Below are 24670 nucleotides of genomic sequence, written 5' to 3'. Positions count from 1 at the left end.
GGTCTTTTCTACAGTAGTCATGCCTCTTCCTGTGGAAGTGCTTATAATTGGAGCTGGAAATCGGGGACAGATTTATTCATTTTTTGCCAAGGATTTTCCAGAGCGAATGAAGGTAGGTCTTGGAATCTTTAAATTTCTTTGCTGAGGATTACTCACAGTGTGTAATTGAAGTATTAATTGCAGCAAATATATTTTAATTTAGGCAAATCAATCACTGAAGTGCAGAACTTCCTAAATTGTGATAAGCTCTCAGCAATGCGTTAGAAATTTGGAAATACGTGTACATTAAATTGTTATGGACAGAAAAGCTAAATAATGTTCACCTTTGCGTGTAAAGGATGAATATGCAAGGTAGCAGCAGTTCTGTTGCTGTTATCCAAATCTGGTTCTTCCACACTTGGAATAATGTTGTATTTCTGGGCATTGTACTTTTTAAATGCTACTTTGGACTAAGAGGAAATGCAGTATAGTTTTACTCTGATAATGGTTTGTTTACTCATTATCGATGTGGATGTCACTGGTAATGTCAGCATTTAGTGTGTTTCTTAATTGACATTGAGAAGGTGCTTTGCAAGCTGCTGCTTTAAACCATTACCGTCCTAGCAATGGAAGTGCTTCCACAGTGCAATTGATTGTGTGTTGCAGGATTTTAACCAGCACTAATGAAGGAATGACAAAGCATTTGCAAATAGGAACAATGCCTATTTGGAAGGTGCTCATGATTGTGATCGCATCTGCCTGACGGACTTGGTCTTGTAGTTAGTGAGGTGAGGGGGTGTACAGGTTTGGATGATGCAGCTGCAGAATGAACTGAATGATTGAAAGAACGCGCACGCACACACACACACACCTCAAACAACAAATCGACCTCACTTTACAGATAATGCAATCTAGTTAAGGAGATAAAGATGGGATAGCAGCACATTTGGAAAGTGGTGAAATCATTGGACAAAGTCAGCATGGATTTACGAAAGGTAAATCATGTCTGGCGAATCTTATAGAATTTTTCGAGGATGTAACTAGTAGAGTGGATAAGGGAGAACCAGTGGATGTGTTATATCTGGACTTTCAGAAGGCTTTCGACAAGATCCCACATAAGAGATTAGTATACAAACTTAAAGCACACGGTATTTGGGGTTCAGTATTGATGTGGATAGAGAACTGGCTGGCAGACAGGAAGCAAAGGGTAGGAGTAAACGGGTCCTTTTCACAATGGCAGGCAGTGACTAGTGGGGTACCGCAAGGCTCAGTGCTGGGACCCCAGCTATTTACGATATATATTAATGATTTGGACGAGGGAATTGATTGCAACATCTCCAAATTTGCGGATGACACGAAGCTGGGGGGCAGTGTTAGCTGTGTGGAGGATGCTAGGAGGCTGCAAGGTGACTTGGATAGGCTGGGTGAGTGGGCAAATGCATGGCAGATGCAGTATAATGTGGATAAATGTGGGGTTATCCACTTTGGTGGCAAAAACAGGAAAGTAGACTATTATCTGAATGGTGGCCGATTGGAAAGGGGGAGATGCAACGAGACCTGGGTGTCATGGTACACCAGTCATTAAAAGTAGGCATGCAGGTGCAGCAGGCAGTGAAGAAGGCGAATGGTATGTTAGCATTCATAGCAAAAGGATTTGAGTATAGGAGCAGGGAGGTTCTACTGCAGTTGTACAGGGTCTTTGTGAGACCACACCTGGAGTATTGCGTACAGTTTTGGTCTCCTAATCTGAGGAAGGACATTCTTGCCATAGAGGGAGTACAGAGAAGGTTCACCAGACTGATTCCTGGGATGTCGGGACTTTCATATGAAGAAAGACTGGATAGACTCGGTTTGTACTCGCTAGAATTTAGAAGATTGAGGGGGGATCTTATAAAAACTTACAAAATTCTTAAGGGGTTGGACAGGCTAGATGCAGGAAGATTGTTCCCGATGTTGGGGAAGTCCAGAACAAGGGGTCACAGTTTAAGGATAAGGGGGAAATCTTTTAGAACCGAAATGAGGAAAACATTTTTCACACAGAGAGTGGTGAATCTCTGGAATTCTCTGCCACAGAAGGTGTGCTTAAGCAAAGCAAGAATTTCATTGTCCTATACAGGGACACATGACAATAAACTCACTTGACTTGACTTGACTAGTTGAGGCCAGTTCATTGGCTATATTTAAGAGGGAGTTAGATGTGGCCCTTGTGGCTAAAGGGATCAGGGGGTATGGAGAGAAGGCAGGTACAGGATACTGAGTTGGATGATTAGCCACGATCATATTGAATGGCGGTGCAGGCTCAAAGGGTCGAATGGCCTACTCCTACACCTATTTTCTATGTTTCTATGTTTCTATATATACCGATTATATTGTCCCAATTGAGATGAAGCATTCAAGACAGCTGAATGGTCCATATACGCATTAAGCCATTGAATAAGCACCATTAATGGATTATAATTAGAACATTTGCATGTGTCCTGGTAAATATAGTTTGCAGATAATTCCTCTGTATTTGTTCTAACTTGCGCCATTTTCAGCAGTGTCACTTGACACTTGAAAAATATTTTTTTATTAATTTTGAATAGACAGTCCTGCATCATTGTATCTTCTGTTTGCAGGTTTATCAGGCAGAAGAGTATAAAATTACCTTTTTGTCTGGAAAGCTTAGGGTGAAAATGGACAAAACAACAGAAAATCATCAACTCTATTCAATTTCCATTAACTGCAATATAAAAGTTATATGTAAAATGATGTGTTTCACTTTTACTCTAATTGAACCACCTGTTTATTCTCCACCTCTCCACAAAATACCAAATTCACCTCAAATTATTTTTAATAACATCTTCTGTGTTTATAGTACTTTCTGTGTACAATGTTCACCCTTTCTCCCTTTTCACCTCTTGTTTATATGCATGACAACTGACTGCAAATTTGCATTGCAATTTCTTGTGGAAGCCCTAGTATGAATTCTGACAAAGCAAGAAATTATTCGATGTTACCATGAATTTTTATGGGAAAGTAATTAATATCATGCAGAATATTCTGTGTTTATAGTATTAGGGGTAATAAGAGTTAATGTTAACATTCAAAATGAGATATTGTCTGTGTTCTTTTGCCTTGGGAATATGGAGCTTTGTTGAGTTCTTGATCTAAGAGTAATGTAGATCAAGACCAAAATATCAATTTTTTCCCAAAATTCAGATCTAGAGTTAATTGTAACTTCCTTTGTCCATTAAAAGCCAGAGTATGTCCAATGTGATTTATCCCCGCTAATCCTGCTTCTTTCACTCAGCCCATATTAAGGTATCAATGCAGTCTGGCAGGGAATTGCCAGAATTCCTTTTTTTTTTTTTTTAAATGGATTTAGTGTGTCTATCTTGAATTTGAACTATATCTTGAGGAGTTTAAAACTGTAGCAACTAGATTTTTTGTATAAATGTTATTACGGACTCTGTAACAGCACAACTAATGTCCTAAGATAACCTGTAGTATGTGGAAACCCATGTTACTCTTAAGCATGCAGGTACAGCAGGTAGTGAAGAAAGCGAATGGCATGTTGGCCTTCATAACAAGAGTAGTTGAGTATAGGAGCAAAGAGGTCCTTCTGTAGTTGTACAGGACCCTAGTGAGACCACACCTGGAGTATTGTGTGCAGTTTTAGTCCCCTAATTTGAGGAAGGACATTCTTGCTATTGTGGGAGTGCAGCGTAACTTTACAAGGTTAATTCTCGGGATGGCGGGATTGTCATATGCTGAGAGAATGAGTCGCTGGGCTTGTATACTCTGGAATTTAGAAGGATGGGAGGGGATTATATTGAAACGTATAAGAATATTAAGGGTTTGAACATGCTAGGGGCAGGAAACATGTTCCTGATGTTGGGGGAGTCTAGAACCAGGGGCCACAGTTTAAGAATAAGGGGTAAGCCATTTAGAACGGAGATGAGGAAACACTTTTTCACACAGAGAGTTGTGAGTCTGTGGAATTCTCTGCCTTGGAGGGCTGTGGAGGCCGATTAAGATAGCAGAGTCAAGGGATATGGGGAGAAGGCAGGAACGGGTTACTGATTGGGGATGATCAGCCATGATCATATTGAATGGCGGTGCTGGCTCGAAGTGCCGAATGGCCTACTGCTGCACCTATTGTCTATTGTCTATGTTTTTCTATGAACCTTGAAATTGAAGTTAACCATCTTAAATGAATTAGGGTAATATGCAATGCTGTTTTAATGCCATTAAAGGATGGTACAGTCATTTCTAGTGTTACACTTACTATTTTTAGGTAAAATCTGGTTTGCATCTGTATCATGCCATCAGACTTCGATACTTCAATATTAATGACCTCTGTTAATCTTTTGCAATGGTCTCAAAATCAAAGGGTAACAGATTTCATGTTGCTATTTTAAACCACAGCAAACTCTGTTCTTTTCATGGTGAAGAGTTGGGTGGGCTGCCCAGTTAAGAATGGCAAATTAGATAAAAGTGCTGAGGATTGATCATAAATGAAAAAAATTAGCAGATGTGAAGAAAGGCCCTATATAAAGGAAAGGTACTTCAATGACTTAAATTGAATCAAGCAGTTTTTTTCCATTGCTTTTTACAAATGTTCCAGTTTTGATTTCACTGAAATGAATCCTGATTTTGGAAAGTATATCCGAATGTACTAAGTATTTTCTGTTATTTCTTTACTAACAAATCTTCCTACTGCATTTAATAGATCTGTTAATTTGAGTAGAAGCAAAGAACTGCAAATGCTGGTTAATACACAAAAGGGCACAAAGTGCTGGAGTAACTCAGCAGATCAGGCAGCATCCTTGGCGAATACCAAAGTTGTGCCAATGAAAGTCAAAGAAGGAGACTGAGAAACAAGAATAAAACTCTTAGAGACATCATCCGAACCTTAGGCTTACCAAAGTCAACGGTTTGGAACATCATTAAGAAAAAAGAGAACTTACTAATTGCAAAGGGACTGGCAGGCCAAGGAAGACCTTCACATCTGATAACAGAAGAATTCTCTCTATAATAAAGAAAAACCTCCAAACACCTGTCCGACAGATCAGAAACACTCTTCAGAAGACTTCATGAACGGAAGTACAGAGACTACACTGTGAGATGCAAACCACTAGTTAGCTGCAAAAATAGGATGGCCGGGTTACAGTTTGCCAAGAAGTACTTAAAAGAGCAACTACAGTTCTGGAAAAAGGTCTTGTGGACAGATGAGATGAAGATTAACTTATATCAGAGTGATGGCAAGAGCAAAGTATGGAGGAGAGAAGGAACTGCCCAAGAACCAAAGCATTCCACCACATCTGTGAAACACGGTGGTGGGGGTTTTATGGCCTGGGCATGTATGGCTGCTGAAGGTACCGGCTCACTTATCTTCATTGATGATACAACTGCTGATGGTAGTAGCATAATGAATTCTGAAGTGTCTAGACACATCCTATCTACTCCAGTTCAAACAAATGCCTCAAAACTCATTGGCCAGCGGTTCATTCTACTGCAAGACAATGATCCCAAATGCTGAAGCAACAAAGGAGTTTTTCAAAGCTAAAAAATGATAAATTCTTGAGTGGCCAAGTCAATCACCCGATCTGAACCCAATTAAGCATGCCTTTTATATACTGAAGAGAAAACTGAGGGGGACTGGCCCCCAAAACAAGCATAAAGTAAAATGGCTGTAATACAGGTCAGACAGAGAATCACCAGAGAAGACACCCAGCAACCGGTGATGTCCATGAATCGCAGTCTTCAAGCAGTCATTTCATGCAAAGGATACGCAACAAAATACGAAACATGACTACTTTCATTTACATCACATTGCTGTGTCCCAAACATTATGGTGCCCTGAAATGGGGGACTGCTGTAATTTCTACATGGTGAAACCAAAATGTATAAAAATGGCCTTTATTAAAATTTGACTATGTGCACTTTAACAACATGTGATTTTTTTTTTCTATTACAAATCTCAAATCGTGGAGTACAGTGGCAAATAAATAAATGATGGGTCTTTGTCTCAAACATTATGGAGGGCACTGTAGTAGAAAGTAGGACTGGTTTCACCAGCAGCTTGTCAGCACAGCAAACCAAGAGATTCCCTGTGATCTATCAATTCTCCCCCTCCTTTCTGCAACAAAACTTTATCTCTTTCCTACTCCTGACGAAGCGCCTTTGATCTGAAAGTTTAATTGTTGCTCTCTCCATAGCTTTGTTTAACATTGGATGAGAAATATTAGTGTTGCAAAACCAGATCTAACCCATAGTGTGAATGGAAGCATTTTGCTTGAAAAGACATGATTTAAGACATGCTTTCCTTTGATTTTTTAATACAATTTTACATGTTCTTTTTCCGAGCTTCTATATCATGAATAATTAAGAGATTTGCATGACCTATCAGTTTTCCTGTACTCATGATACTTTTTCTTTGATACTTCATTTTCAACTTTTACTATGGCATGGGAGAGGAGTTTGATTGGAAAATATTCCTGTTCCGAAGGACTTTTGCCTAGTGTTTGCAATAACACATTTTGGAATGCTATTTGTTCCTGATTTCCATAGCAATGTTTAAACCCTATAAACTTGATGAGTAATTTCTCACTGTTAAACTCCTTATGGTGTTTTTGCAGCAGCAGTGTTTTGTATTGTCATGTAATGTACTTACCATGATTCTGTTTGCCACACACCATAATATGGGTACACTCTCTGTCTCTCTTCCCCAGACACTCACTTGCATTGTACAGATTGATGGCTGTAGTTCACCTAAAACTATATCCTGAAGTGTTGAATTGTTCATTTTATGAGGTTGTGCATCTTGAGGGTGGAACTAAGCCTTATGTATTAATAGCTGTAACAGGAGGAAGAAAAAAAGAATGAAATATCTTCTTGTATATTTAAAGAGACTGTTTCCCAAATTCCTTGAAAATCCATGCGAGTGTTGAGAAGCACATTTCTGATTAATTGCTTTCATCTTCCTGCCAATGGCTATCCTCCTCTTTCTCTCACACCCTCAGAATATGAGTTCTGTTGCCTATTCAGAGCTACCACCAGTGACTGACTTTGGCTGTCAAAACCAAGCCCTGCACATGTTACATAAATTACACCAGTGAAATAATGCTCATTCCAAGCAGCTTATTTTGGTGGAGACACCAACATTAGACAATAGCCACATATTGCAATCGGTGCAAATTGACAACAACACTTCCTTATTGATGACCATAGGCACAGGAGCACCTCAAGGCTGTGCGCTCAACCTCGCTCTATGTACTCAATATGTAACTGTGGAGCTGAATACAGTTCCAACTCCATCTTCATAGTTGTTGATGCCACCACTGTTGGACAAATTACAGATGACGACGAGTCAGAGTATAGGAGGGAGATTGATTGACTGGCTCAATGGTGCTGGAACACCAACCTTGAAGGGATCTGCAGGAGTCACTGCCTTAAAAAGGCAGTCAGCATCATTAGAGACCTACGCAACACTGGCCACACTCATTTCATTCCTGCCATCGGGAAGAAGTTATAGGAGCCTGAAAACTAATATCCAGGTACAGGAGCAGCTTTTTTTCCCCAACAACCATCAGGCTATTAAACACAACAACCTCCAAATAAGCTACTATGGTGTTTACAGAGTATTTTGTTTGCATATCTGATGTACTGCTGCAAGTAAGAATTTCATTGTTCCATTTCGGGACATTTGACAATAAACACTCTTGACTCTTGAACATGTGAGCAAGTACATTTCCTACTCTAAAATGTAGCTTTTAAAAATGATTCTGGGGGAAGGTCAAGTGAAATTGAAAAGACTTTTCAATCGTATGATTTGTAATGCATGTAATCTACAAATAAAGGGAACATATGCACGATAACTTCTTGTTTTGGAGTGAACTGTTCTAATGGCTAAAGCCATTAATAATGAAAAAGCGACATCTGTTTCATTGTTGTATTCTTGAGGGGATAGAATTTCCCATTGTATATAGCTAATTTATATGCTATATATTTATTGTATTTCAAATTAATGAACAGAATGTAAGTGTTTTGCTCAAATTTGCTTACTGCAAGTTCATTTAAATTTCATTTTTTACTGAAGTTTTACTATTACCATTGTGAACTATTCTGAACCTATTCAGAATATTTTAAACCCTGTGACTCATTCTAGTGTCAGTTACAACAGATATCATTGGTAACAATACTGAAATTACCAATTGAAAACCACGGGGATTGGTTGAATCCTGCATGGGCTGCAGGAATCAACCAACATGTAATGTAAGGGCTGACTCTGAGGATGTAGTTCCGGGCAATCTGGCAGTGCCAATCATGTTTTTTAAATGTTTTTTATGGATGTAATATCGTTGTTAATCTTGTATGTTAATTCAACATGAACCAGTTTGCTAGGTATACAGTTTATAGCAGAAAAAGGAAGTGGATTATCTGGTAGCAGATATTGAAATACGCAATTTTAAATTGAGTAGAAACTTTTGTAGCAAAGTGTGGCCTGTGAGTTGCACTTTCCATTTTCCAGCTTTGGGAGTCCTCTTGCAGGAGTTGCAAAGGTTGTGTTTAGATAGTGGGGTATCCCCCTTTGATACTTGTCACGAAGATGGAATTTAATGTATAGATCATATTTTCCAAAAGGTTACAGTTATGTGTGTTCATGCTACTTTACTTATAGCACGGAAACAAACTCTTCAGCCTAACATGCCCCTGCCGACCACACTGCACCATCTGCTCTGGTCCTGCCTGCCTACGTTGGTCCATATCCCTCTAAACCTTTCTACCTATCTACCTGTTCAAATGTCTTTTGCAGAATTTGCAGAATATAATTTTGAAACCGCAGAAGGGAATTGCAAGGCATGTGTTATCAGGTGTATGCATGTGAATATACTTTGACAATGCATGGGTCATAGGCTCAAGTCAGATTTTTATTTATTTATTTAGCTTTGGGGTGGCATCCTCCTCTTTACCATGGATTAACATACTGAGCATTAGATTATACTGTTGATTCAATCTCAAGATGTTCAAGAGTGATCATTCTTTGGCAAAGGCACTAGATTCTGCAGCTATATGGAGACAAAACTGGAGGCTAAATTGAACAGTAATGGAATAAAACTGGTTTAGGAGTGTCGAATGATCTAAAATTTGCAATAAGATTTTTTTTGTTTCTCCAGTTTCTCCAGACCCAAGGGTTCCTCTTTGGGGTAGGCCTTTAACGAGAACCAGTTATTACTACTGTGAGTGAAACTGGAAGTGAGTGTTGGCAGGTTACTTGAATGTGATGCCATGTTTCTGCATGTCTTTTAGTATTTTCCAGTGAAATATTGGTATACTATGCTGCTCGGGTGAAGTTTGCAGATGCAGTGGTCATAGCAACACCTGACAGACAACACAAGGTACACAAGCAGAATCATGTCCATTGTGTATTGTAAACTATCAACAGTTCACTTAATACAAACAGAATGACCATTGAATAAAGAATAGTGTAAGGTCATAAAGGTTATGAGAAACCTTTCTTTTTGGTGTAAGGATAAATATCCCTGTATTAAATCAGCACCCTTTAATACTCAACTGTGATACTCTGGGTAAAGAAGGGAATAACTCCCCCAGTCTAAAAACTTTAACTGCTATGGTGTTGGTGTGGGTAACACCATCATGGCTGTAGTGGACTGAACAGACAGATTATTTCTGTAAAGTGGACACCCAATCTGAATTTTGGCTTTGTCGTGAGCGTTGGATTTGGCTTATTGAATTGAAAGAAGTAGAATAAGTTGTTGTTTCACGTGCAAAAAATGTTTGGGACTCTTCAGAGTGGAGAGGTGACAGGTGTTTCCCCCATTGCTTTTTTTGTGGTGAGATGCCATACTTTTTTGCGTACTGATTCAGACTTTTCAGCAGGAATCATGCACCATAAACGGGTTATCCTCTTTTCTAGCAAAGTGTAAAGAGTCTAATTGTGTTATATCTTTAGCTCAATATCATACCAGGTAAAACCCTAAGAATTATAATTCAATTTGTATTAAAGGGACTTTCATTGTAACTATTTAAACACAAAACTCTCAGGAAAGGTCAATAGGCCTTTTGCATTTATTGGCTGAAAACAGAATGGTCATGGTATGTATTAATGGTGGGGGGAGTGGGAATGCCGGAGAAGGCGATTGATTCAGAAGACATGGTTCTTTAAATTTTAACTTGTATCTCTATGGTAATGGCCTGAGAATTTTAGTAATTTTCCAGTGAAATATTGGTATACTATGTAAAAGCCTTAATTCAGCACCTGAGTGAATGACATCTGTAGTGTATAGTTAATACTTATGCATTGCGCTAAAATCAAACAGCTTCTGATGTCACATTTGTTTTTTTACAACGAAAAGTACCTGAATAGGATGGGATTGATCTAAGTTTGCTGCTGCCATAGCTTGGTGGTGTCTTCTGCAGACTCTTTTGGGATTTTTGAAAAGCAGGACTAAATTGCTGAACAAATTGAAAATTGCTGTTTGGAAAGAAAATAAAACATGTCCATCTATGCAAGAATGCACTCCGGACTCACATTTGTGCCAGATGCACATTTTCACATAATTAAAACAGTTTCTTTAAAATTGTCTCTGCTTTCTTTTCAAAAGTGTTTTTAATATATTGTCCTCTTCATATACTGCATATTACGCTAAGCAATTCATGCTTCATAAGTTTAACACACTACAGTTTTTTAAAATAAAGTTCTGCAAATGTTGCTATGGATAATTTCATTATGAGGAATGCAGAGCAGACGCCTAGGTTCAACTTCCTGTTTTGAGTACTCATCTTGTCTTAGGCTGTGTTCAATAATTAGAAGAAAGAGAAGCTAACTGACTTTGCATTATTTTCTTGATTGGGCTGACTGAAATGCCCTCGACCTATAAATAACTTATCAGGCATTCATTCTGAAAAGTTTTTTTTTTTTGAATGAGCTACCAAAGTAGTAACCATTTGTATATTCAATATAATTGGTATGGCACAGGAGGCTGCTTCTGTCTATTGCGTCCACTTGCAGAATCCACTAGGTCCCGTTCACCTACAGCCTTGTAAATTCCCCCACCTGCCAACTGATCATTTAACTTACTACCAGAAAATCCTATATGACTGTTTCCAAAGCCCTCACAGCAGTGACCTCCAGACAACAGCCATTCTCTGGCCAACAATAGTCTCTCCGCATGTTCATTTTTTGTTCCTTATCCATGACTTTTGTGGCTGTTTATCTGTTGCAATTGTTATCACTGGCATTTATTGTTCAGCATTTCCCTGTTTTTGTCTGAACTAATTATTTTACTTGTGTTGCAGGTTGTGGGAGTAGCTGACTGCCGCCAAGTTGCCAGACAGAATTTGCAGATGAAATACTCAGTGGCAGATTGTAATGTCTTTGACGGTGAGTTGCTTTGCTGAGTCACTTTCACAATGGTATTTTTATTTAGTGCATTAAACTCTAAAAGTATATGCATAAAAAATGCTGTAAAACTGGAAATGTTAAATGTAGTCAGAAGGTCTGGCAGTATTTATGGAGAAAGCAACAGAATTGCATCAAAATTGAATTAATTCAGAAAATCCTTCAGAGGGGTGAACCCTCGAAAAGCGCCTGGACCTGATGGTATACCTGGTCGTGTTCGAAAAACCTGTGCAGACCAACTGGCTGGAGTTTTTATGGACATCTTCAACCTCTCACTTCTGAGGTCTGAGGTTCCCACCTGCTTCAAAAGGGCATCAATTATACCGGTGCCCAAGAAAAGCAAGGTGACGTGCCTCAATGACTATTGACCAATGGCACTAATGAATTACCTAGAGCATTCTGTGAGCAAATTCAGATAAAACTGTTTTTAACACAAAAAGTTAATTAGATCTGATTTTCATCAATATTTTTTGTTAAATTTGTTCTTTTTTCTTAAGATTGGAGGGGAGCTGCTGCTCGGGTGAAGTTTGCAGATGCAGTGGTCATAGCAACACCTGACAGACAACACAAGGTACACAAGCAGAATCATGTCCATTGTGTATTGTAAACTATCAACAGTTCACTTAATACAAACAGAATGACCATTGGATAAAGAATAGTGTAAGGTCATAAAGGTTATGAGAAACCTTTCTTTTTGGTGTAAGGATAAATATCCCTGTATTAAATCAGCACCCTTTAATACTCAACTGTGATACTCTGGGTAAAGAAGGGAATAACTCCCCCAGTCTAAAAACTTTAACTGCTATGGTGTTGGTGTGTGTAACACCATCATGGCTGTAGTGGACTGAACAGACAGATTATTTCTGTAAAGTGGACACCCAATCTGAATTTTGGCTTTGTCGTGAGCATTGGATTTGGCTTATTGAATTGAAAGAAGTAGAATAAGTTGTTGTTTCACGCGCAAAAAATGTTTGGGACTCTTCAGAGTGGAGAGGTGACAGGTGTTTCCCCCATTGCTTTTTTTGTGGTGAGATGCCATCACAAGTCCAATATATGATTGAGGAGTGGACCAATATGTTGTGTTATGAACAAAATGCTGAAAGAGGAGTAGTAGATGTATTTGATGGAGCCATAGTGCTGGATGTGCAGAAACATTGGAGAAGATTCCACAAGATATGGAGGCTGTGGAGGTGAAGATGAAGTGAAGGCTTTATTCCATTTACAGAATCTGTAATATTTTGTTTTTTTCATTTTAAATGTTCCTCTTCTTAAAATTAGCATTTTCTGGCCAAGGTAGAAGTTGATTTGAAACTCTGCCAGTGATTCAGCTAAATGTCTTTAGACCAGATATCATACATAACCTACTTGACACTCATTGATTTAGGCATCTGATAATAAAGAAGGTTAAATGTTAGTACATGAATGACAACAGTTGATAGTTGTGAGACTGAAATTGTTTTTATTCTCCTACTTTGTTTCCCTAGTCTCAGACAATGGTGTTATCATTTAATACAGTTTGCATCTTAAATCAGAGTTTATTGGTTGTAATCCATTTGCTGAAATATTTTTTATTTAAATCATCAGGAACCAGCAGTGGCATTTGCAGAAAAGGGCTACCACATCCTGCTGGAGAAACCCATGGCTGTAGGTCTTCACTATTTTATTACTACAGGTTAATATTTATGATGCAGCAAAATGTAATCGTGTTAGACGAAGAGCGCATGCCTAGCAGTTTTATATGTCTAAACTCAATCAAATCTAAAATTTCTATATATGGGAAATGTTGAGGCGAAATGATTATGTAAGTCATATGGTTCTGTTCCAAGAATTAGTTGAATATAAACAAGTAATTTCCATGTAGTGATTTCTGATCTCAGCCAAGTGGGTGAGAGTGTGAGAGCATGTCGGCTTTAATCATTACTGAATATCTACCTCCCAGCAGGAACTGAAAGCAGTTTTGCAGAGAGTTGGGGCAGATGTCACCCTTGTCTTTATACTGGGATGTAAAACATCTTGTAAAGAGAGTCAAAGTAAACAACATGGGAATGACTGATAACTGAAATTTAAAATAAAAATAACAATTAAAACCAAGTGCAGATCCTGGTGACTGGAGCAATACAAGGGACAACAAAACCTGATAGAACATATTATGTCACAAAATGGGAATATGAAAAGAAACTTGCAAAGGGTGTCAAAATTAATACAAAGTACACTTCTGTTTTGGGAAGAGGACCATGATCAGGAGAGTTCCATAAGAATGTTCAATGTAAATTTAAAAAAAAGGAAATGGTTGACACTTTGAATGATTTATTTTATACCAGTATTTACATTCAAGAACAAAGAAAGCATCTGGATAACTCGAATAAACTAATATTGAATCTGGAACAGAGAACCATTAAAATTAATCTTAATGAAACAAATGGTAATGGAGAAAGTAAAGGCACCAAAGGATGGCAAATCCTCAAAGCCAGATGGTTTCCATCCTGTGATTTTAAAGATATTTTTTTGCACGTACTCAACTATAATTTTCTGAAATTCTTCAATCTAGGAACCTGTGCTTTAAATTAGAAAAATGCATATTTCTTCACTTCAAAAAAGACAATAAGCAAAACCCAAGAAATTATAGACGGATTAATTTAACACCTGGAAATTACTAGAGCCAAATCTGCAGATGATACAAAGAGGTGGAGGAGCAGGTAGTGTAGAGAAATCTGAGTCTGCAAATTATTTCAACAAGTTGGGAGAGTGGGCAAAGACGTGGCAGGTGGAATACAGCTTTGCAAAGTGTGCAGTCATGCACTTTGGTTCGAGAAATAAAGGCGTAGACTATTTCTCTAAATGGGAAGAGGATTCGGACATTGAAGGTGCAAAGGGACTTGGTAGCGCTGGTGCAGAATTCCCAAAAGGTTAATTTGCAGATTGAATTGGTAGTAAGGAAGCAATGTTAGCATTCATTCTGAAAGGACTTGAATATAAAACCAGGTTTACGAGAATGATCCCAGGGAGGATTGGGTTAATGTATGATGAGCTTTTGACGGCTCTGGGCCTGTTTTCACTGGAGTTTAGAAAATTGAGGGAGATCTCATTGAAACTTACCAAATAATGAAAGGCCTGGATAAGAGTGTATGTGAAGAGGATGTTTCCACAAGTGGGAGAGTCTAGGACCAGAGAGTACAGCCTCAGACTATAAGGACGTGCCTTTAGAAAGGAGATGAGGAGGAATTTCTTTAGCCAGAAGGTGGTGAATCGTTGCCACAAATAGCTGTGGAAGTCCTTGGGTATTTTTAAAGCAGTTCGTGAGTAGTAAGGATGTCAAAGGTTACAGGAAGAAGGCAAGCGAATAGGGTGGAGAAAGATAGATCAGCCATGATTTAATGGCAGAGTAGACTTGATGGGCCGAATGGCCTAATTCTGTTCCTATGGCTTATGAACTACAAGTCTTCCAGAAATGTCCAAAATAAGCAGTGCCCTATAGTGTCATCCAACATTTTTTTATAAACTACTGTGGGTGGAGATGAGGAACACTGAACAGCTACTGTAGTGTCTAATTTCTTCATGACAGCCATACTGGGCACTAGTTTACCAAAGATAAATTAGGTACTACTATGGAAGCCTAAGACCTACAACAACAACAACAGGTATCATAACATGTGTAGAAAGGAACTGCAGACACTGGTTTAAACCGAAGATAGACACAAAAAGCTGGAGTGGGTCAGCGGGTGTCATAACATTATTCTTTTAACATTGCACATGTTTTAAGACACTTCACTGGAATGTTATCAAACAAAATCAAAATTATGCCAAAGGATGTAGAATTACTTGGGAAAGCTGGCCAAAGGCTTGATCAAAATAATACCTTGGTCGAGCAGAAACAGAGGGCCAGAAATGTATTTTGAAGGGAATACCAGTGCCAACAATCTTGGCAACTAAAGGCATTTAACAATTTCTTTACATTTCCCTTGTGAAGTCGAATTATACCTTGCCCTTATAAATTGTCTGGGTTGACAAGATATTCCAGATATATGCTGGGACAGCCAGAAATATCTCAAGAGAACTAGAAATGTGTGTCAAATTCATCAGTGCCTTTTGTGCACAGTGTATGGGTTCTTTTGAGTAAGGGTTCCCTTCAGGGATCTGTCCACTGGTTTCAGCTGGCTCACCAAGGTGAAGTAATGTTTCTGACATCTGCATTATTATTTATTAAGATACTTCCCAGAGCAGAAAAATAAAGTGCTGGAAGAACTGGGTGAGTCAGGCAGTATCTGTGGAGGGAAATGGATAAACTACATTTTTGGTCAACAGCTGCTTGTGTCTCCATGTACTGTATATCTCCAAGTTCTGCTGGAGAACATTGGAATTAATGCCCATTTACTGTAATCAATCCTATTTCATTGTGTGCTGTATTCACACACAGCTGAATACTTTGATCTGGGTATTTATCTCAGATATTTATCTCAGACCACACTTCTTTAATATTGAAATGCTTGAAGAGTCAGCATGTGAAATCCCCTTAAAAGAATAAACCACTGGGAACCTGTTTACTTGGCAAGTCAAAGCATGATGATTGAAACTCACCCAGACCACCTACATGACTGTGTATAGCCTGCGTCGAATATCTCTAGTTGCACAACTCGGATGTTTGTTCGCTGTGGCTACTCCGAAACACTGAAATGTTTATTCCACCGAAAATTCTGTTTGGGAATTATACAAAATTAATTGTATTATTTTTATTTTTGTTCAAATTAATTCAACTAATTTATGAATAAGTATTTTCTTTCAACGAATGAATTGAAACTTTCTTTAAGCAATCAGGATCTAATCCTAAAGGAATCTCAACTTGTTAAAATAAGACAGACCTCCGTTTTTGCTGTATTACTGAAGCAACGGTGCCTGATTGGATCCTCTCATGCTAAATACCCACGTGTTTGACAGGCAGAGCTAAAGCTAAACAAACATACCTAAAATCAAATGGAACAGATGGGTGGGAGTCACCAAACCCATCCTCATGTATTCCCTGGTGGCCAGCTCAAGTGCAAAGTAGAATAAAACTAGATGTTTGCAGTTAGTATACCATCTGGAGAAAGATGGGGGGGGGGGGGGGACCTGTTTAAGGGATAATAATGTAAATGCTTTCATTCTTCAAAAGCATTTGGAACTCTACAGTGGAATAGCTGGAATCATGCGGGCAATTTTACCCGGCTCCATTTCTATCACAGAAAGATAAAAGTTATTGCCTAGTATTGGTTGGAAAATGAAGCAGCATCTCTACTATGAGTGGCCATGTATGAGGCTTTGCACTGGAATTGAAGCCTGACAGTTTCTCCCCTGGAATAATTTTATCATGTGAATAAAAACAAATTATTGAGGATAAAATGGATTAACAGCAAGTAGTCTAGTTTGAAATTATGTAGAAAAATATTTGCTACCCAGTTTTTTATTAATGACAAATATATTGTGTGTTTTCAGTAAAGAGGTTGATTATGTGTTGTAAGAAGGGGAATACTATACCATGTAATAACAATGCATTGTTCCATTGCTCTGGTAAACTAGACATCTGGAGTCACCTTTCAAACTCTTAATCCCTGCAAATAGGCACAACCCTGGGATTTGCTGTTGTAATTTGGCAGATGCTATTAAATATCTGGCTATAATCAAAGCTGGTAAAACAGTTTTAAAAAATGCTGGCTTCCTCTTTATCTTGTTTTCTGGTAGTTTGTTGTGTGCCTTGCGAACTATGAACTTGTCTGATGTATTAGTTGTAGAAATTGCGTCCACAAAATGTACTGACGAGCTTAGACTAATTATTAATATTTGGGCCAAAACATTGATCGATTGTGGGGTGTGAGGGGCAATTAGTGAGGTAAGAAAGGGAGTTAAGAGGAAGAAGGGAAAAGGAGTTGGAAAATCTGCAGAAAGAAGCACAGAGACAGAAAGGGAAGAGGAGAATAAGCGAGTTTGGTATTCCGACTGCGCATGCCCAGGTCAAAGGTCACTCGCTATAAAGATTCTCGGTAGCTGTGCTGCTGCGTTGAGTGCAGGCTTGCGTTTCGTCTGTGGTCGGGGTCGGGCCCGGATCTCCGGCGCTGCAGGTGCTGTTGAGTTGCTGCTGGGCCATCCCCGTCCGTCCCGAGTGTCCCGTCCCTGTCCGGGGGCTGTCATAGGTGTCTGGGGTGGCCCTAGGCTGGCGGGGCATTGGCGACCTCGAACTTGCAGCCGGCGCGGTAAAGAGGGGCTGGATCCAGCTCGGCTCTGCCTGTCCCGCCAAGTTGGCTGGCAGCCCTGAACAGGCAGGGAGGAGGGGTGGGGTGGGGTTGCTGGCTCAAGCTCGGCTCGGCTCTGCTCCGGCTCCCGGGGGGGATGTTCCCTGGCAGGCCGCGGACCATCAGCTGCGCCTCTCGCCTTGTCTAGTGGCTGTCGGTTGGCCCCTCGGTGCCGGTGGGGGCCGAGTGCTGGTCATCGACGGGGAATCACACGGGGAGCTGCGGTGGCTCGGCAGGTCAGGCAACATCTCTGGAGAAGGGTCTCGACCCGAAACATCACCCATTCCTTTTCTCCGGGGATGCTGCCCGTCCCGCTGATTGCTGTGGCATTTTGTGTGTATCCCCGTTGATGGCTGGTGCTCGGCTTTCGCCGGCGCCGGGGGGGTTGGCTGGCGGCCGCAGGTTGGGGCAGGGGGTGTGGCTGCCGGTCCCCAGCCCGTCAGGGAGCGGGTTCCTCGGGAGTTGGAGTGGAGTTGGCGCTTCTTCTCCGCGCTGGCTGTTATCCTGTGGGCCGCTGTCTCGCCAGTCTGGGGTTGCTCCGGACATCTCCGGCTGCCCACCCAGGTGGGGATCGGACACTCTGGGTGGGGACTGGGACGGGGGGGGGGGAGTGGAAGGGGAATGGTCCAGTGCTGGTTTGGCAGCCCTTGCGGCGCCGGGGACCTGGGTTCGATCCTGGCTGCGGATGAGGCGCAGGCCTGTGTGCGCGCAACTGCCGAAAATGTTTCTCCGCCAGTCCAGCCTCCCTCCCTGTCTTCCACTCGCATCTGCCGCATCTCTCTCGCTGTTCCACCCCGCTCTCCCACTACCTGGCACCCCCATTCCTCAGATTAAACATATTTTTACACATAACTTATGAATAAAGATAAGAATTTATACACAGTTTATGCAGCCAGTACTTAGTTCGCTTTTTCTTTATAGTGAGTGACCATTGACAAATCCCATGATTCCTTGTATTTTTCGGAATACCAAACTCGCTTATAGAGGCCAAAAAGCATTGGGGGGGGGAAAATAAATTTAGGTAAGTGGAGGTCAGAGAATTGAAATAACTTGGCAGTGGGAGAGCAAAAGTACTGGGTATGAATAGAAAATGCAGGCTCAGGGTTGCTGTAAAATGGAAGGCTGGAGAAGAGTATGCAGAATCCTTTCAGGTAATAGCAATCATTAAAGGGATGGAGAAAAGGATTGACAACTCATGGCTAGGTTAGATCAAAAATGCAGATTGTAGGTGAGGGTGAAACATCGGAAAGAAAGCTAGATTTTCCCTGGGAACATGTCCAGCAGTTACAGCCACAGCACAAGTGCAGATGATGCCTGGCCTGTGACCGTGCCCACTGGTATTTATGGTCAGCTGACTTAACTATGATTAAGATCAAAAGCTATTCACTTAAATTTGAATTAAATGCATCTTCATCCCCAATTCAATAATGTTGTACTATTATGCAAATGAGGTTCAACATGAAAATTCTGTTATTAGGAGATGGGATTTTTGTAGATCCATTCAGTGAGGCAAGTTTGATAAATAGCTTCCACTATATTCCACTATATTGGCAGACCAATTTCCCTCCAGGGATGAAAAACGTTTATTGTATCGTATCATATTCCGTTTAAAATCCCATCCAGAACCTTAAACAAGTCAGGTAGCCTGGCATCACTTCTTTTCTGACAAGTTGTTCAAGCTACTAGTTACCATGTAAAACTAATGACATTCCAACTAAGATATGAATAAATACAAACTAAGGCCATTTGGTTTCTCATACCTGCTGCTCTATTCAATAAGATCATGGCTGATCAGTGCTGCTTAACCCCGTAATCCTTGATTTCCCTAATATTTAAAGATCTGTTTTTTCAGACCCTTGAATTTGCACAATATCACCTTAATCTGAAATATTCACGTCATGTGATTAGGCAGCAGTTTTTTTTTTTTTACCCTCCTCTATTTCCTAACATTGCCACAGATGGCAGTGGAGGCCAAGTCTGGATATTTTCAAGGTAGAGATAAACGGATTCTTGATCAGTAAGGGTGTAAAGGGTTATGGGAAGGGGAATGTGGTTGAAAGCGAAAGATAGATCAGCCATGATTGAATGGTGGGGTATACTCGATGGGCTGAATGGCCTAATTCTGTTCCTATGAACTATGAACATTTCTGAGGATGTAAACTTTGTTAGAGTACAATTTCTCAAATAACTTGGTTGATCTTGTTTCTTCTGTTAACCAGGTAACTGTTGATGATTGTAAGGAAATTGTTGCTGCGTGCATGAAGCACAATGTGATTCTTTCAGTTTGCCATGTCCTGAGATACTCACCAGCAGTTGTAAAAGTGAAGGTACGTTTACTTGAAAGCTGAGCTCAAAGTACTTATCCATATGGCCTGACTCTGTATCAATTTAAAATCAGATAAGTTCTAATTATTCTTGCTTTCAGCTGCAAAATCAGCTAGAAGGAATGAGATGTAACTCAAGGAAGTGTCAGTAAAGGTAGCAGTTTTGTTATCAGAAATTGTTGAACTTGTGTTGGTGCCAATGGTTAAAAAATGTTCAACATGAAGTTGAGGTCTAAGAGGCTAAGGACAGAAATTTGGTCATGGGTCAGAGAGTTAGAGGACAGATTATGTAATTTTGGAGTCTCATTTACAGAGAGAAAAGACATGTGCTGCAAAGTGGGCATGCAGTTTACATTAGGTCTTCCCAGTGTAGAGAAGGCCACAATGGCAGCAGTGAATACCGCATACTAAATATGGAAGAAGTAATTTGTTTTATTAAGAATGATTAATTGGGGCCCAGGATGGTGGGAGGAAAAACAAAAATGGACAACAGTTACATCTCTTGCATTTAAATAGGAAGGTTCAGTGGAAAAAGAAGAGGATTTGGGGACTAATCTAAACAATCCCTTTGGCCCTAGTTAACCGGAAGTAAAAATAATTATGTATGTGTTAAATAATGTGCATAAATAAAAATGGTGTAACATTTTTTCAACATTAGATAGGTTGAGAGAATACAGATAAATTATTTGGGCCTCTTAACTCATCAATGTTTAACTATTGTAACTCACCACAAATAACATTTTTTTTCTTTGAACACATAGCATGTTTTTTATAGTAATAAATTACTTGAGAACTAAAGTGGCATGATGTTTTTAAGGACAAATGAGCATTTAATCCATGTTATTATTGTCAAAATGTGCAATCTTATCAAAGTTACAAATTAATTGTTGCCATAATTATTTTACGTTTGTTTCATGTTAACTTATGGGCGAGCTGCAGACCTCTGATAAAAGTATTTTGTGACGTTAATGACATTTTGATATCCTGAGGTGAGGGTGGGTTGTGTGTATACTCCCTTACTGATATAGTTTTATGTAGCTTCCCCTTGGAATTGCAGACAGGTAGTTTGGGATTTGCTCAAGGAGAAACCACTTATCTGAACAACAAAAGACATACTGTTTCGTCAGTCCAAATCTTTTAGTTTTAAAATTGTCGGCAATGTAATTGCTTCCAGCTGTCTTATTACTTTCCCAGAGCACTGGATTTAGCATCAAATGCAGGAAGTGTTTGTTTGAGTGAATTGATGGATAGTTTGCAGATTAAAAGAACAAATTAGTTAGTGTAAACTAGGAAGAAGTGTGCAATATTTGATAACTGCAGAAATGAACATCACTCCATTTATTACTACGGGAAAAATTGTTTCATTATTCTACTACTGTAACTGCTATCCTTTCTTATTTCACATGTTGAATTGATATCTGCGTTTCTGTGAGATGGTCTAGTTTACAAAAATCTGTTTTCATGAATCATGAAAGAAAAATTACATTTACATAGTGCCTTTTCATGATTTTAGTTCTTCCCAAAGATTTAGTAGTTACAAAATCAACACTATTCAGCGAAACACACCAATCATTTTCTATCAGAGAAACAAAGGCATAATTAGTGATCAGCCATGTGACTTTAGGTTTTTCTGTTTCTGCTTCCTTCCAGAATTGGCAACAAAAATGTTATCTCCACAGAATGGTTCTCAGTGTGGTTGCTGAGGCCATTTAATCAAAGGGAACTATTTTCCCTCTGGTAGATAGCTGCAGGTAGTGGATCATTAGAGCTTCACTGGTACTGATTCCATCCCAGTGCTGCAGGGATTAATACATTCCCTGTTTCTGTGCCATGGGATCTTTGTGGACTTAATTGTGCCAGTTTTGTGCCAATATATCCAGATGGTTGTTATGATGAATGCAGCAAAATCTGGGGAGCCCGACTGACCATGACAGGGTCCGCCTTGTCCTCTCCTTCCACCCTATCATCCGTCGCACACAGCATCTAATCCTCCAACACTTTCGCCACCTCCAACGGGATCCCACTACTGGCCACATCTTCCCATCTCCACCCCTTTCTGCTTTCCAGCAGAGACCGTTCCCTCCGCAACTCCTTGGTCAACCTGTCCCTTCCCACCCAAACCACCCCCTCCCCAGGTACTTTCCCCTGCAACCACACTAGATGCAACACCTGCCCCTTTACCTCCACCCTCGACTCCATCCAAGGATCCCTACAGACTTTTCAGGTAAAGCAGTGGTTCACTTGCACTTCCTCCAACCTCATCTACTGTATCTGCTGTTCCAGGTGTCAACTTCTGTACATCGGTGAGACCAAGCGCAGGCTTGGCAATCGTCTCGCTGAACACCTCCGCTCGGTCCGCCTTAACCTACCTGATCTCCCGGTTGCTCACTACTTTAACTCCCCCTCCCATTCCCAATCTGACCTTTCTGTCCAGGGCTTCCTCCATTGTCGGAGTGAGGGCCAGTGCAAATTGGAGGAACAGCACCTCATATTTCACTTGGGTAGCTTACACCCCAGCGGTATGAACATTGACTTCTCTAACTTCAAATAGCCCTTGCTTTCCCACTCTCTCCACCCCCTCCCCTTCCCAGTTCTCCCACCAGTCTTACTGTCTCTAACTACATTCTATCTCTGTCCTGCCCACTCCCCTGACATTAGTCTGAAGAAGGGGTTTGACTCGAAACGTCACCCATTCCTTCTCTCCAGAGATGCTTCCTGTCCCACTGAGTTATTCCAGCATTTTGTGTCTTCCTTCGATTTAAACCAGCATCTGCAGTTCTTTCCTACCCATTACATTTCAGCCATCACTGCAGTCCAATGGATGTCTGATAGGGAATCAATGCTGTTGTCTTTACACCTGGCTCCTTACTCAGTACAGCACAATGTATTCTTCCAATAAGAGTCATGTTCTACAAAATAATGCAGATATCATCTGATTCTCCTCCTGTCTCTTCTGGCAAATATGTCTACTGTCTGGCTCCTCTACTGTACCACCTTACCGTATTAGAGCAATGCTTTCAATGCCTGGATACAGATGTATTCCTGTACAATGCAAAGAAAATCCCTCGCAGCTTGGCCAGAATGTAGACAAAATCCTTGCCTATTGCTGCATAAAGGGAGGGAAGGAGCACTGGAGGAGATGGCAATGAATGGCCCTGCTTTGAGTAAGAGACTAATTACCTTTCTTTTCAAGTAAGGATCAAGAGTTGGTGCCAGTGTACAGAGATAACTAAATTGCATTCCTATTTCGGCTGAAATGTTGCAAGTAACATTTGTGCCATACAGTGATTTGAAGGAGTGTCAGTCATGAATTGAGTGTCTAACTGCTTCCCATTACATTGAACAGTCTTGCTAAAATATCTTACCATGTACATCCTGTGCGCCACTAGTGATTTTAAAGCTGCGTGACCAGACAGATAATTACTCTGGCTATAAGAGCACATTAAAGGCTAAGCATTCTGTAGCAAGATACATAACACATTTTTACTGTCCATAAAGCATAACTTGGGAATATATGGAATATTCTACACTATACTGGACAAGTGCAGTTATAGCAATGTTCAGAAAGCTTGACATCATTCAGGACATAACAGCCTAGTTTTGATTACGTCTCATCCACCCCGATGATGATTTCCTCCTCTACCAACAATTTAGCAGAACTTCAAAATCTAATTTACCAATAGCTTACCTGGTGCTTTTACCATCTGGGACAAGAGCAGCAAGTAAGGCTGTACGGCGCACATATAAGCATAACTTGGAACTATATGTACGCTGCTTTCTCATCACTGGAAAAATCGTGGACTGCTATCTAACGATATTATGTGATCACCTTCATTGTATGCATCTCAGCTTCAAATTCATGAGAAATGCTCAACACCACGTTCAAAATCACCAATATATAACTTTTTTTTTACAGCCAGAACCAAAAACAAAACGTTGCTCAATTTAATCTTAACATTTTACACAACAGTTCAATAGCTGGTTAAATGCTGATTCGTTAAGAGTGTGTCAGGTTGTGCTGGAATTAATTAACAGGTTAGACAGCAACTGTGGAGATAGAAACTGAATTAACATTTCAGGTCAACATAAATGCTGTTGGATCTGCTAGCTAATTCCTGCACTTTCTTGTTCCTTTTCAGATTACTGGCGTTTCTGGTATTTTACTTTGAAACGTGTTTATACACTTTAGAAAAAGCCTAAAGCTAATTTAGGTGCTTGGGTTGCAATAGTTATAATTACACCATTGTGTTTGTATCTGATAAAAGAAACCTAAATCTAGAGACTGAATCCAGTAAAACTGGAATGAAGCAAAGTGATGCTCCTTGAAGTAGACAGACATGCCTTGTTTTGGATTTAGGTATGGTTGTGATTTTACACAATATACACATTGTAAAGGTCGACATGCTAGGAAATGAATCTTCAATTTATTCCAGGTATTATTACCATTCCATATTATACAATCAATCAATCAAGTTTTATTCGTCACTTGCACATAAGTGCGAGTGAAATGAATTGTGCAGTACAATAAAAAAGAACATACAATACACAATAAAAACATTTAACATTTAACACAAACATCCACCATAGCATTTATCACTGTGGTGGAAGGCACAAAATTTGGGCAGTCCTCATCCATTTTCCCCTGTGGTCGGGACCTCAACCCTCCACAGTCGCCGCTGTGGGCGTCCAGATGTACAGAG

At 40.0% G+C, this 24670-nt stretch overlaps 1 protein-coding gene across 3 annotated transcripts in view; it reads left to right on the top strand.

Annotated features, from left to right (window-relative positions):
• LOC116990479 overlaps window positions 1–24670 on the top strand; it is a 128217-nt gene that overhangs the window by 5599 nt on the left and 97948 nt on the right. For all 3 annotated transcript variants that reach the window (XR_004416555.1, XM_033048199.1, XM_033048198.1), the window contains exons 2-6: window positions 15–112; window positions 11284–11368; window positions 11884–11957; window positions 12971–13030; window positions 19866–19973. Coding sequence is in view for 2 of the 3 variants with exons in the window: in XM_033048199.1 (XP_032904090.1) it covers window positions 20–112; window positions 11284–11368; window positions 11884–11957; window positions 12971–13030; window positions 19866–19973 (420 nt within the window). In the remaining variant the exon portion in view is untranslated. The remainder of the gene's footprint in view (window positions 1–14; window positions 113–11283; window positions 11369–11883; window positions 11958–12970; window positions 13031–19865; window positions 19974–24670) is intronic.

The sequence above is a fragment of the Amblyraja radiata genome, chromosome 31 (assembly GCF_010909765.2).
Source record: "Amblyraja radiata isolate CabotCenter1 chromosome 31, sAmbRad1.1.pri, whole genome shotgun sequence".
Taxonomy (NCBI): Eukaryota; Metazoa; Chordata; class Chondrichthyes; order Rajiformes; family Rajidae; genus Amblyraja; species Amblyraja radiata.
The sequence above is the reverse complement of the archived record's forward strand: the minus strand, read 5'-3'. Positions and strand labels throughout refer to the sequence as shown.